Source organism: Pleurodeles waltl, chromosome 7, assembly GCF_031143425.1.
Source record: "Pleurodeles waltl isolate 20211129_DDA chromosome 7, aPleWal1.hap1.20221129, whole genome shotgun sequence".
In the NCBI taxonomy this organism is placed as follows: Eukaryota; Metazoa; Chordata; class Amphibia; order Caudata; family Salamandridae; genus Pleurodeles; species Pleurodeles waltl.
The window spans coordinates 1,056,992,867-1,057,007,468 of record NC_090446.1 but is presented as its reverse complement, the minus strand read 5'-3'; the positions used below and the strand labels follow the sequence as shown (position 1 = coordinate 1,057,007,468).

Below are 14,602 nucleotides of genomic sequence, written 5' to 3'. Positions count from 1 at the left end.
TCACAACTGAAAAGAAAGGCGGAAACGTGAGTACTGCATAGGGTGTAGAGCTATCCCAAGCCTGGAATGTTTCAGTCACCAGAAGAGAGTTCCCCTTCGCATCGTGACCTCTACCCAAGGTCGCCGCACCATTCTTCATGAGGCACTCTTGGAGACCTGTGGTTCTGTAGCACTCGGTCAAACCTTCCCTTTTGGGATGCGGTCGAACATATTTGTATATTGTTTGCAATTTGCATACAGTTGTTCCCGGCCTGCCATGGCAGACTAACGAAAATATAATTGAGAGCTACCCAACACCATCTAAGTTCTGGCCACTGTGGTTACAAAGCATTTTTTCTGCTTTTTCTTACCTTTTTCTCTCCTCTTCTGCAGGAGACTCCCTTCCGGCAAACTTAAGCTAGAAATCCCATATGTATTATATCACCCTGTGAGACCCACTATTTCCAAGTGCATGTTGAAGGATGGGAGGTGATTGAGACTTTTTGTTGCTGTAAACAGAGAGGACATTGGAGGGGAACAATAGTAATGATGCATTGCACAGGCTAAGGTTCTATTACCCAAGCTAATCAACACATTTAACTCCTAAACATGCCTCCCACTGTTGCGTAGGCTCTCATTATTCTAATGAGACTACTGGATTTTGAGCAGCAAGATCGTCCATGGTGTGGTAGACTGAGTCTGGCCCACTGTGGGTGACACCTGTCACTCTAAATCCGGGTTTTGCTCCGGCATATAGCAGTGCCTCATCTCTACCAGAGGATAGGGATGATTGGGCAGCCGAGCGCATGACATATTAGGCTTCTCAGGGAAGTCGTGGTCACTCAGGTCGCATCCGGTTCTCTCATATACACTTCAGTCTCATATATAAATGACAAAAGAAGCAGTATAAGTTTTAATGACTGGATGATTAAAACTACTGCATTTTAGATAGCGAAGTGTGAGCTGCAATAACCAGGACGACACAACATGACAATATTAAAATGGTGACGAGGAGAGTGAAGCATAAGAATAACGCTATCATATTGTCACTGTGATTTATGGACTATTTCCCATCTAAGTCATAATCTGAGTACAGCATGTTAAGCTCTAGTTCTGCCTTTCAGGTTCCCCCGGGAGGACATCAACCTCATACCTGAACAAAGTCCTATAGTCTGCGTTAGCATCTGCAGCGAAGCATTCAGCAATCAGCATACAGTTATGGTTCCCTGTCTGGAATCTCCCTCTTAGCGTGTAATGGGACTAGGAAGTGTTTTTATAATAACACAGCAGATATTCTAAGAAAATGTCCCTACGTAAGGCTGTATATTTTCTACGAATGTTGGAGACTAAACTTCTACCACGTTCATCGGCAATGTACCAAACTGTAGCCTTGACTGAAGCACAAAGTGATCAAGAATGTCTTGTTTAGAACACAGTGCTGGGCTAAGCAAAAACAGTTAGATAGATGAAAATAAAACAAGACCGTTAAACTGGTTATTGTAAAAATAAGGCGAAGCTGAATAAAATATATCTAGGGCAAAGTGCACAGCGGCCTAGTGTGTTAAACTAACATGCATGGAGCTATAACTAAAATGGCTATACAACACCACGTCCTCTCTTTTCACAGCAACAAAAAGTCCAAATCACCTCCCATCCTTGAACAAGCACATGGAAATCGTGGCTCACAAGGCTGTATAATGCGTGTGAGATTTCTAGATGAAGTATGCCAGAGAGGAGTCATGTCACAGTGGGGCTACACAAACATAAGCGTGATTTCTCTTCTCTCATTGTGTTAGTGGGGTTTCAGCTCTAGTTCAGATTCACATTCATGGCTTATGAACTCAGTCCAGGCGTTATTAGAACAAGTCTCTCTTTCATGTCACCCTTCAATTTGCCTTGCACGCTGCATTGTATGCGACCCAGGGCTCAGCCATCCACAGCCCTTTGGGTTAGGTGCCGGAGTCAGTAAGCTGTGCGTTGTCCGCTCGGAGTAGAATGTGCAGCACAGAGTGCACGCTGCATTGTGTGCGACACACAATACAGAGCAATGTGTACAGTCACTGCTCAGAATACATCTTGAAGTACATGCTACTTAAAGCAGCGTGAACAGACAAAATGCAGTGTACAGTACAGGTACACACAACAAGGTACACATCATAAAATATATGGCACAGGGTGAACAGTATTAAAAATGGGATTCCGCTAACAAAATAAAGCACAGCATGTGCAAAATGCACACACTGCTCCTAATGTTATGTATAGTACCTGGAGTTTTATTTTTTGTTTATTTTAGGTTTATGGGCACTACAGGATACGTTTAATTGTCAGAGACAAATATATGAATGGGTGCTGATGGTAGTACACGTGCCCAACAGGAGCCCCAGCGTAGCGAGGATGCCATGGGCCCTGGTGCAAGCAAATAAAATGGCCCCTTTGACTTCTGTTGGGTAGTCAAAATACAGCACTTATTAGGGTTCAGTGGGCTTCTGAGGGCTCTGGGTCCCGGTGCCACTGCACCGTTGGTAGCTCTGCCCCTGAGCAGAAGCCCGTGGAAAGAGGGTCTGACCTATTACCTTACACATAGACCAGTTCCAACGTGTGAGGTGCGAAGGGGTAAAGGTCTTGGGCGTGGAGGTGCACTAGTCTCAAGGCCATCCATCCGATGCGTAGAGAGAGCAGAACCGAGATCTGGGGTCTGTCCGCTACCGACCTTGTACACGACACAGAGAACGGAATGCAATGTGGGGCATTCAAAGGCACACATCATTGAATAAGGAGGTTACAGCACAGAATATTATGCAGAGCACCGACTTCTCACCATGAAACGCACAACACGGGCTGCACGGCGTGCAGTGCGAGTGTAATAGACAGCATTCACTCACCTCTGCTTTTCAGTCATTACACCGCTGATATTCAGCAGTTCTTGAAGACTGTATCATGTCCCAGACAACCCCACTTACTAGGCTTTAGGATTGGAAATCTACCAGTATAAGGTCTTGGAAGGTCAAAGTAAGGTCCTGTTGAACGGCTGTTCTGCCCCTCGAAGCCTCTCTGAGTCAGTGGTAACCATGAAGCATGATATGTTTGTATATGTAATGTAGGCGACGCGACGACTAATTCTCAAACCCTCTCCCTTCCAGATGAGTAATAAAAGGTCTAACAGCTTCCGCCAGGCCATTCTGCAGGGGAACAGAAGGCTGTGCAGCAAGGCCCTGCTGGAGGAAACGGGGCTGAGCCTGTCCCAGCGGCTGATCCGCCATGTTGCCTATGAAACCTTGCCCCGCGAGATTGACCGGAAATGGTACTATGACAATTACACCGGCTGCCCTCCACCCTGGTTCATGATCGCCGTCACCATCCTAGAGGCAAGTACAGAGTGTGCTGAGGGCACGCCATTACAAACGAAGCTTGGTGGTGTCATTTTGTGATGTTACCTATCAATGCGTCATTCTTTACTGGGACCCTGCACACCATCCAGCAGAGAAACACGACTATTGTATGAATATCCTCGTTTGTTAAGTTGCCCTTGGCTCTGTGCCTGCAAGCCTATTTACATAGCACGTTGTCCGCTTTTGACTGACACATATATCGGGCGAAAAGGGGGAACAAACCACAGACGCTCGTTGTAAGAGGTAAAAGGCCGCTTTAATAGAACAGGTCTGGTATAATACAATAACCTTGGCTTTTTTGCCTCACAAAACTACAAACCTCACTATACAAATATTTCTCACCTAACCCCTCCCCCACCCTCTAAAGATTCCACCCCCCAAATCGCCCTTGAACAATCCCTTCCCCATCTGTCCTGCTGCCCACCTTCCGCAGTTACCCCTGCCTTTCCTCCCTCGTGCCCCTTGCTAAAACCTCCCTGCCCTCAAATCTTTGTCATCATCCCCTTCCCCCCGAAAGCCTTTCCGTGTAAATCCCCCGCCACCAAGGAAAACCCGTTAGGCGTTTTCCTGCCCCCCCCCCCCCCCCTAAAATTAACGATACCAAAGCTTCACCCCCAACAAATCAGCTATCATGATCCTAAGATCCAATAGATACAGCTCATTGCCCATGAAAGTTAAATGAACCCCATCCTGTCGAAACAACTCGCCCGACGATGTAACCAAATTTTCATGCAACAAAACGGAAAACCCCTTTTCTTGACAACATTTTCTCATCTCTCTATTCACTTTTCTCCTCTGTTTTTCTATCCCTATAAATGAATATGCTCCTCTCCACACCTGTCTAGGAACCATAGATGTCCAAACTATGTGCGTACCTGCCCAACGTTCTTTTATCCTGACCAAATCCATCTTCATTATTTTCAACAAACCAATGCCAGACAAGGAAACTAAATCATTCTCCCCAAGATGAATAACTAACAGATCTGGGCAAATCCCTCTCTCAATCTTCCTAGAAAGAACCGCCAATAACTCACCCCATCTCATGCCGCTCTTCCCCACCCATATGACTCTAATCCTTGCTCCATCTAAACCTAGTTGCGTTCCAAAATGCCTTGAAGCAGCCTGCTTCTCCGCCCACCGCACGAAAGAGTGCCCAACTATCCAGACGGAACAGCTCCCATCAGGTCCCTGACACAACCTATAAGAAAAACAGCAGAAAAACACATAAAATACTTTGCAATACAAGACATTTTTTTAAAAGGAAAAAGAGAAAGAAATGAAAGGAGAATATACATTTTTAGAGAAAAAGAGAGTTAAGAAATACCCAAACCTAAATGCACATCATAATAAAACATCTTAAACAACCTACCTGCAATCAATTAACGGACGTAGCGCTTAAAACACTGTGATTTCCATCTCCCCAAACCCATAATAAAACCATCCGATTTTCCTAGCGCCTTAGCTTCCGTAGCGGCTCCGATCCGAAATGAATGTGTACCATAACAAAGCAGATCCAAGCCCAACAGGACCAAAGACCTTCTCAAAATAACCAAAAGTTGGTTAGACTTTAAACTTGAACCATCCTCATGAATAAACACCAACTTTGACGACAACGGTAATAACCCTGCAAACGAAAATCACCAACTGGCTGGGCAAATGGGGGATCCATCACCACCTAAAAACACTTCCTGACCCCTTCCCAACTTGTCAGTCTTAGATGCCCGTAGCCAAATACTGACAGCCCCTTTCCTTACCTGTACCTCAGACTGCAGAATACCCTCCTGTCCCTTCAAACCTTAAGAGCTCTGAAACCCGCAAAGCTCCATGAAAAAGCCAAGACATACATAACGAAAACAATCTAACCTCCCAATGGGAAAAACAAACATCCCCCAATACCCCCAACAAACCCTGCAAAATCTGTGATGTTATGGGCCGTCTACGATCTTTCCTCGCCCCTCCCTCCCTTGCCCAACCCGAGATAAGTTGCCTACACAGCTCTCCCTCAACTGGATCATAACCCCAAAAATACTTACCATAAAAAGAAATACCAGCTAACTTACCTGATATAGTAACTGCCGCCAAACCTAACTCAATTTGCTGCATTATGAAATGGATCGCATCCTCCCTCCGTATTTCACAAACCTCATAACCCCCTTCCCGTTTTACTGCACCTGACCGTAAAAACTCCAACCAGGCCTGTTCATAACTCCTCCGAGTGGACGGAGCTATGGACTGCTGAACCAGCTCCAACATTCTCAATCTCCTAAATCCCATAATTCCCTGGGAACTGCCGTCTTCCTCACATCTGCTCCCGGTGCCAGCCCACTGAACCTCTGCCACTGGAAACGAGATAACGCATCAGCCAAATCATTATTGACACCTGGAACATACCTTGCCTTGAACAAAACATTAAACTGCAAACATTTTAGCAGAAAAACTCGCAGAAGCTTCAGAACTTTCTCATCTTTCGCCCTCTGAGAATTAACGAGATTAACCACTGACTGGTTATCCACATTGAACAACACATTCCTATTCGCAAAAAACGAACCCCACACAAACGCAACCACTAAAGGAAAAAAATCTAAAAAGGCAATGCTGTGTTTTGCCTTCTTCCAGCCCACAGGCCAGCTTTCCGCTGCCCAATGACCATCCCAAAACAGCCCGAAACCATGGGCACCAGATGCATCCGAAAAAACTTGAATCTGCCAAAGCCACTCAATCTCATCAACCAACATGGTGACACCATTGAATTGTTGCAAAAAACTGATCCACATCCTTAAATCCTCCCTCACACTTGCCCAAAGCCGAATGTGATGGTGGGGCAACACCCCCCCTTTTATTGCAAAACCCAAACGCCTACAAAATGCTCTGCCAACCCTAATAACCCTACATGCAAAATTCAAATGACCCAAAATACTCTGAACCTGACGCAGCTCCAATTTTGGCTTCTTAACCGCTTCCTCCAACAGTGAAATCAACAACTGAACCTTCTCTTTCGGCAACCTCACTTCCATCTGAACAGAGTCCAACTCGATTCCTAAAAAACTCAAACAAGTGGAAGGCCCTTCTGTTTTCTCTTTTGCCAAAGGCACACCGAACTGGGTCATGGACCTCTGAAATAGCACCAGCGCTTCACCACATTCACCAGACCGAGGTCTGCCCACAAGTAAAAAATCATCCAAATAATGCGTAACTAGCTTCACCCCACACTGAGCTTGAACAAACCATTGTAAAAAAGTACTAAACATTTCAAAAAGAGAACAAGACACCGAACAACCCATTGGCAACATCCTGTCCACGTAAATAGCATCTTCGAACTGCATACCCAACAATGAAAAATCCTCTGGATGCACTGGCAACAGTCGAAAGGCCGACTGAATATCTGATTTTGCCATCTCCGCACCCTGCCCGCACCTTCTTACTAATGAGATTGCATAATCCACTGAAGCGTAATGCACCACTGCATCTTCCGGAGCGATGAAGTCATTTACCGATGCCCCTGCAGGCCAAGACAGATGATGAATAAGGCGATATTCCCCTTCTTGCTTCTTAGGTACCACTCCAAGAGGAGAGATAGTCAAATTAGGTAAAGGCCAACTATTGAAAGGCCCAACAATCCTGCCCAAACTCACTTCCTCCTGAATTTTTGCCCTTACCACCTCCGGAAACTGCTTCGCCGACTTCAGATTATTAGCCCATCTCCTCACTCTCGGGCCCTGATAACAAAGCCTAAAACCCTTTTGAAATCCACTCAGCAAAGTCCTCGCCTCTTCTACGTGTGGATAAAATTGTAACCAATAACCAACAACCTCCAATTTAATAGGAGTAAGGGCCTTTACCTGCCAAATGTTGTCCGTGAGCCCTACCTCTCTCTGCTCCTCTACCCTGCCCCCCCTGTCCTGACCAATTAAATCCGCCGAAACATTGATAGGCCGGGTGCCTGCCTCCACAATTGGCACAATCATGTCTAAATTTGCACTGCTGTCTGGTGCACAACGCACTATTGAATGCCCAACATGCCCCATTATGGGGGAACTGACCCCTGTGGTTGAAACCCACCCCAAATTGGGCGGGGCGGGCCTGAAAGGGCTTATATTGAACCGGTAATCCACTAGCCGTATGTGTAGTAGGCGCATTCCTCGCAGATCTTAGCCACTGCATCCACAATTCATTGTCAATCTCCCCCCAAACTTTCTCCGGATAAATAGCCTTACGGGCCCGAAACTCTTCATCATAACGGAACCTTCCAAAGCCCCCGTAATCCATCTGTGCCCTTCTCACAACTTCCATATACTTGAACAATGCCACACGGAGATCCGGAAAACGTTCGCATAGTACACTTGCATAGATTAAAAAGGCAGACGTCCAATTCTCAATATTCGTTGGCACCTTCGGTCTCCTCGCCAACTCCCATTCCTCCTCCTTCGATCCCTCCTTTGCTTGCACTTCCCTATGTAATAGTTTAAAAACATCGATAAATTCACCTTTCCAATTTTTTTCCCTCAAATTCTGAGTGAGATGCGCCCCCAAAGGCATCGACACTCCCATATATGGCAACTTTTTACCTTTAGCACCCGTTTGTACCGCCGTACCCGATTCCGCTGTACTCACCTGACTTTCCACTGGCGTACCAGTCACCGGTTGAGTGGCATTAAGCAAACCTTCTGGTTTACTCTCATTTAAACCAACCCCTGTTTCCACTTGAATTGCCCCATCCACATTCTTGTCATTACGCCTTAAATTTGATACTCCACTGATCAATAACCCAGTCTCGCCCGATACCTCACCTCTGCGTAAACTGCCAACCACTTCACGCCTTGATGACTGACGATCGCCCTGGACCGCCTGTTTACTCGTCTTTGGAGCCGTAGCTTCGTCTTCATAATCCAACTCCTCTTCGTTGTGAACCAAACCTGTACTAGCGCTCCGGCTAGCAGGGGTCACCCGAGTATCTCTCAAAAAAGGCTCTGTAGCCTCGACTTCTTGAACTGATGTCTCCCTCGTAGTCGAGCGAACCGCTCCGGATTGCGCCCTCTCTTCAACCCGGTGTGCCAGTGGCGCCCTGACCTCCACTGGTACCGCAAGATCAGCTGGTCGCCCAAACCGCTGACCCTCTAAGGCCAACCCATGCTGTTCATTAACATGGGCTTGATGACACCCAGGAAGGTACGCCCTCGCACCCTGCTGCCATAAATCTAACCGCACCTGACCAGAACCTGACCTACCATCATCCGTGGTCACCCCTGAAATAGTACCTCTAAGCACTGTACCTTGCTTGTCCACAAACTCAACCTGCTCTCCTGTCCTGAACACTGACCTATTATCTACCTCCCACTCCTGCACTCTCCGCACCACAGGACTGACTACCTTTGGCACCCACTGCCATAACCTGCTACTACAAGCCTTCTCACTCACCTCAAATTGGCCGAAATTACCTTTCCCAGTCCATCCCTCAACTTCTACATTCTCCCCTTCTTCTTCTGAATCTATCATAATAATATTTGTCTCCAAATTCTTTGCTCCCCCCTTCTGCTCGCCGCCAAATTCGCATTATTGTGCCCGATAGAGTCAAAAACTGCCCTTCCCGAGGGCGCGGCCATCTTGGCCGCCCCTCCTAATGGCCTTTCCTCACATTGTTCCCCTTTGCGTTCCCCATCGCTCTCTACGGCGAGTGGGGCTTGTTTTGCTGCCTTTTTGACCGTGCGTGCGCTTTTATACGCGCGCGCTGGCACCCCACACGCCACCATCCGGCCCCCTGGATGCACCGCACCCATCGCGCTCTGCGAGCGCGACTTCCCCTCCATTGCCGTTTTACCCCCACCAGCGCCCGGCACCATAGCAACTGAGGTGCCTCGTCCCATAGCAGCTACGCGCTGCCTCAGAAACGAACCGGTCCTTCTGGTTACATGCGCGCCACCCCCTCTCGTGACAGGTATGCTTAATAAACTTTGTTCCATGCCCTCCGACCGCTCTGGTGATGCAGAAACTTTCCTGCCTGTCACACTCTTAACTTTAAATTTCTTAAATTTCTTGGGACTCTTAGGTGACGTACATGCCAAAACAGCAGCAGTAACTCGCTCTGCTGATGACCTTTTTGGCCGTTTTAGCCCAACCCATGCCTGCTCTAAGACACATTCCTTTATTAAATCCTCCCTACCAGCATCTTGTAATACTTTTAAAGCCTGAACTACACTATTCGCTGCCATGCCAACCTTTTAACAAACAACTACAAAAAACACCTTAACAAACTTGCACTCTCTCGGCCTAAAAAACGCCCCTGACAAAACACCTGACAAAACAGTACCGCCTCCTGGGTGTGTACAATGGCCGAAGAGGCCGCCTACTTCCAGCCCACCCCTTATATACCTACCCCAATGACCCGCCCCATCCTGTCCAACTAACCAATTGATTTTCCCGACCTCCCCGTGGCCCGTTCCACCCGCCCGATAAGCCCGGGGGAAGACCGGGTTATACCTCGGCTCCCCCCAAGCCCCCATTGTTAAAAGAAAGAAAAATTGGAAACCATGCAAGTTTGACATTTTCTACCACTACGGCCAGCATTGCGGCTGGAGCAGTGTTGTTTTGTCAGGAGCCAATGTGTAATTTTACCAATTTGTCCATATGATCGGCTTGGAAGAGTGCTCTTGGTGAAAACATGCTCGGTTGTATCCTGGCTGCAATACAGGTAGATGGCAGCTGCACTTAAAATTCCACAGCCTGATTTTAGCTAGGATGTGACAGACTGGGCTTTAAGTGGGCTGGAAACAATGGGAGGGGCTCTAAAAGGAGTGTGGCCCGTGTCATTAAGGGCATTGCTTAAACATCAAAACTACATTTCTGTGATTCCCATAGTGTGCCACCACTCTGGGATTTTGGTTCGTCTCTGAGCTCTGTGTTGTCACATCCAGATAGATAACATAACAACTGACATACACCTAAAACCAGCAAGGACTATTGGCACGGTCAATAGTTGTTAGCTGTTTAAGATAAATGAGTGACAATTTTTTTTATACTGGAAATGTTTAAATTCCGAAATTGTTAGACAGTGAATTAAACATTACTGAGGTCTGTGGAAAGGGTAGTGGTGTTCAGAGTGTTTCAATCACTCCAGTCTGTTTACTCTGTTAGACATATCCATCCATTTTAGGTCACAGCTTACAAGCCCGCTCAGTTGCGTGGTTTACTAAAGACATCTTGGGGACTTTCAGAAAGTTGACCTAGGAATGCATTCTGCTCGTTGATTACCATTGGCCTTGTGGTTTATAACTCACACTTTCTGACTTTCCATTTGCTGGCTTTATTTGCTTTAGGCTCTCCGGGTTCAGTTCGTGCCTCCCGTTGCCTAAACCATGGCCCATATTTATACTTTTTTAGCGCCATATTTACGTCATTTTTTGACACAAAAGCGGCGCAAACTTGCAAAATACAATTATATTTAGTAAGTTTGCGCAGTTTTTGCGTCAAAAAGCAGCGCAAATGCGGCGCTAAAAAAGTATAAATATGGGCCCATGTTTTCTAGACTGTTCAACAATCTTACTGTTAACAGGCCTTTAAATCTTGTTCTTATCTTGTCACATTACTGTGCATTCAAAGACTAAAGTCAAATGTCAGGCGCTGTCTTCCAAGGGTGCTTTTTTATTATTCTTTCTCTGTCTTCAAAGTGAGAGGATTTATGTGACAGTCTTGCTGAATACTGGGGGTAGGAACTTTTTTTTTCTAGCACACTACAATATTTAAATGAACTGTGTAAGTATTTCAGAATACCTCAGAATTATGAACACACAAATGAATCACATTTATCGTTATTTCTGAAGTGTGTTAGAAACAAATACTTTAATATGATCAAAACAAATAATTAAACTGGCACACAACAACATGTAGATTAACTGTGTAAGTATGTCTGAATATATCAGAATTATAAACGCACAAATGAACCACATTTTTTGTTATTTCTTAAGTGTGTTAGAAACAAATACTTTAATATGATCAAAACAAATAATTAAACTGGGTGATGCAATTTCCACACATTTTCATCTGTGCACTGTATAGTTTTTTTTAATAAAACGGTATGTCTGTGCAAATGTAATGGTTATTTCAATTGAAAATGTGTTGTCTGTAATGGCAGTGTGCTTCCACTCCATGAATACTCCACTCTTCACTACTCCACTCTACTCTGTACCACTCCACACCACTGCACTCTAGTCTGCATCACTCCACTCTACACCACGCCACTGCACCCTGCACCACTCCACTCTACGTCACTCCATGCTACACCTTTCTGCCATGTTCCAACCTACTCTGTTCCAATGCCACACCAATCTAATCTACACATCTTCATTCTGCTACTGTACTCTGCACCACTCTGCAACACTGCACTCTTCACCACTAACTCTATGCCAATACACTCTATGCCAACACTCTTAGGGAAATCAAGATTAAGTGAAACGTGAAATATAAACAGGAATCTAATCGTGGACAAGGATTACCTTATATATTTTTTTTCACTTGTTCAGAAATTGATCACTGTTTTTGCCAGTAGTTACTGACATGAATGCAGGACCCAATAGGTACTAGTTTCAGTGTCCATTTTTAATTACTACCGAAACTGAGACCTGGAGAGACCTGACCCACTTAAAGACCTGGAAATAGCAGAGGAACCAGCAGAACTTAATTTGTGAAAGTAAGAGTGCCAGTGCCCCAAGCTTTGCTCAGGGCCGGCAGTCGGAACAATTAAACATCAGCACACCAAATACCAACGCCGGTAATCTTTAACCCCCAGACAGTCCCCGTCCCTTGTTCTTTCAGGTTTCTGCTTTCTGTTTGTGACGGTTTTGCCATATTTTTTTTACCTCTGTCTTTCCCATCTGTGTGTTTGTCCCTTTCTTGCACTCAGTAAATATCTCATATGGAAATATGAGTGCTGTGCCCCCAACCAGTAATCACCGTCTCAAACTGAGCACTGGGAACCAAGAGCTAATATGTTGAGTAGTCTTAGGCCGAGTGGAGGAGGTGGGTCTTCAGACACGTCTGAAACTCTAGGAAGTCTTTCTCATGCTTTGCAAGTTGACTATCAGACTGAAATACCCCAACCACGAAGAAATCTTCCCCTGATTCTTTTCCCAGCGAAAAGGCAAATAAGATAAAGGTGGTAAGGATGGAATAAGAATAGACTGGACTTTGATTAGTAAGCTGTATGTAACCACGTGTGAAGGGAGTTGTGTGGTTACTGTAGTTTCCATGCCGTTGTGCAACACAAGGGGTGACAGGGAAGTGTCAGTTATTGGATAACATTTGAAGGTCTGTATTTGTATTTTTTTCATGAGAAACCTGATGATTGTGCCTTTTAGTTTGTGGGTGGTTTCCAACATGGATAGCAGTGTCGTTGATGAGGGCACTTATGTAGAGAGGCTTAGTCTGTCAACCTTCACGCTACAGGTGTCTCGGGGGAGAGGAGTGGGTGTCTTTCAGGGATGGCTGCTGATTTGTCATATTGTGTTGTTGGGCTCAGGTTCTGGGATTGGTGTATCTCAGGCAACGTTAGCCCTTATTGACCTTTTTTGTTCTATGAAAATAAAACAGGGATTTTGAAGCTTTTTGTGGAAGAGGGAGTCAGTGGAGCCAGCTTGAGGGTCACAAATGTTATTGTAAACACATGATAGTTTTTACTTGTTGACTACACACATGATGCATGGAACTGAGGCTTCTTTGCTCTGGTGTTGTCTTTCAAGAAGTATCAGTGAATTAGTTGTTTTCTCTCCTGTTAAATTGTGTTATAAGAAGTTTACTAGAGGCCTGATCATCAAGAATTAGACTGACTACTTTCTGGATAGGTCACGTTAATGATGACGTTTGACAGATGGGATCCTCTTTGGACTTCCTGTTTCTGCCCAGGTACTTAAATGGTTGTGCCGGAAAATGACTGGGTTTCAGTATGTTTGAATAAGCAGAAAAGTCGATATTTTCAGTCCTGGAGTTTGGGGTCGAGGGGACCAAGAGATTGGGGATGTACCCTAAGGAAAGTGCTACTTTCCCTGCCAGCTGGGCGAAGTCTAGGCTGCCCATGTCTTCTGAGGTTACTTAAATATCTGTATTGGCAAGGTAATCGACTCGAATGATGTGAGATTTTTTAATGACAGATCTGATGATAACATGAATTGTCATGAAGGAGTATTTTTTGGGGAGTTGGTCTTGGGTGCATTCATTGACTATAGCTCCTGAGCCTCCACATGTATACGGTCCTGTGATAGCTTGTTGTAGGTCAGAGGGCTCGGATGCAGTACTAGAGCTGCCCCTGCTGGGGTATTTAAGGTGTTGCAGCTAGGTGGCTGACATCTTTAGCCAGGTGAATTGAATAGATTGGGGATGCAGCACTTGTCCTCTCACAGCAGTAGAGTCTGTCTACTCTGCCTTTCCTTGTAGCATAATTTAGTGAACTCTACCACATATTTTCAGCCATCTATCCTGCACAATACCAGTGCTTTCCAGCTTTTTGTAAGATCATTTACACTCTAGGCATGAAGAAGCACAACCGTTGAACCGTATTCATTGAATCTCAGAAGACCCATGCCTCTAGTGTGCTCTTTAGAAACCAGTTAAGACGTTCGGTTACATACCTCAGTGGGTTCAGTTCACGCCTCTGAAGTGTGTGTGTGCTTGTATGTGTGTGTATGCATGCATGCACGCGTTTGTGTGCGTCCGCCAGCTTGCATGATCAAATTATTAAGTGCAGTTTTTCCAGTGTATTCATTTCGATAAAACAAGTACATTTGAGTTTAAATAATAGCAACTGTGCTTAACATTGCTTCAAAATGACAAGCTTGTGGCAATAAGCCTGTTTTTAAAACAAGTAATTGTGTGCCGCATATCTTATTAATGGTCAGCGCCTTCACCTGTTTTTCAGGTTGCCTTCTTTGTTTACTATGGGCTGGTGCTCGACCGGTTTGTGCTGCAAGTCACCCATCCCTTATATCTGAAGAACCCTCTGGTTTACCACCCGCAGCTGCGGGCACAGGTGTGGAGATATGTCAGCTACGCGCTCATGCATGCGGGGTGAGTACACTGACGGATCTGGACATGGCCAACTTTGCATTCTGCGTCCTGTTTGAACGGTCCTACACGTATTAGCGTTTGATGAATGTTTAAAAATAGGTGCATATGAAAGAATTTGAATAAAACTATACTTGTAAATAGTGGCGGTTGGTGACATTAAAAAAACTGCAGGAGCTATAAACATT

The 14,602-nt window shown here is 45.4% G+C and overlaps 1 protein-coding gene across 8 annotated transcripts in view; it reads left to right on the top strand.

Annotated features, from left to right (window-relative positions):
* The window catches only part of RHBDL3 (rhomboid like 3), a 541,614-nt gene that overhangs the window by 415,511 nt on the left and 111,501 nt on the right, over positions 1 to 14,602 (top strand). For 7 of the 8 annotated variants that reach the window (XM_069199957.1, XM_069199951.1, XM_069199952.1 and 4 more), the window contains 2 exons: positions 3,120 to 3,344; positions 14,269 to 14,417. In XM_069199957.1, coding sequence (XP_069056058.1) covers positions 3,120 to 3,344; positions 14,269 to 14,417 — 374 coding nt within the window. The remainder of the gene's footprint in view (positions 1 to 3,119; positions 3,345 to 14,268; positions 14,418 to 14,602) is intronic. The other variant, XM_069199956.1, reaches the window with a different exon arrangement.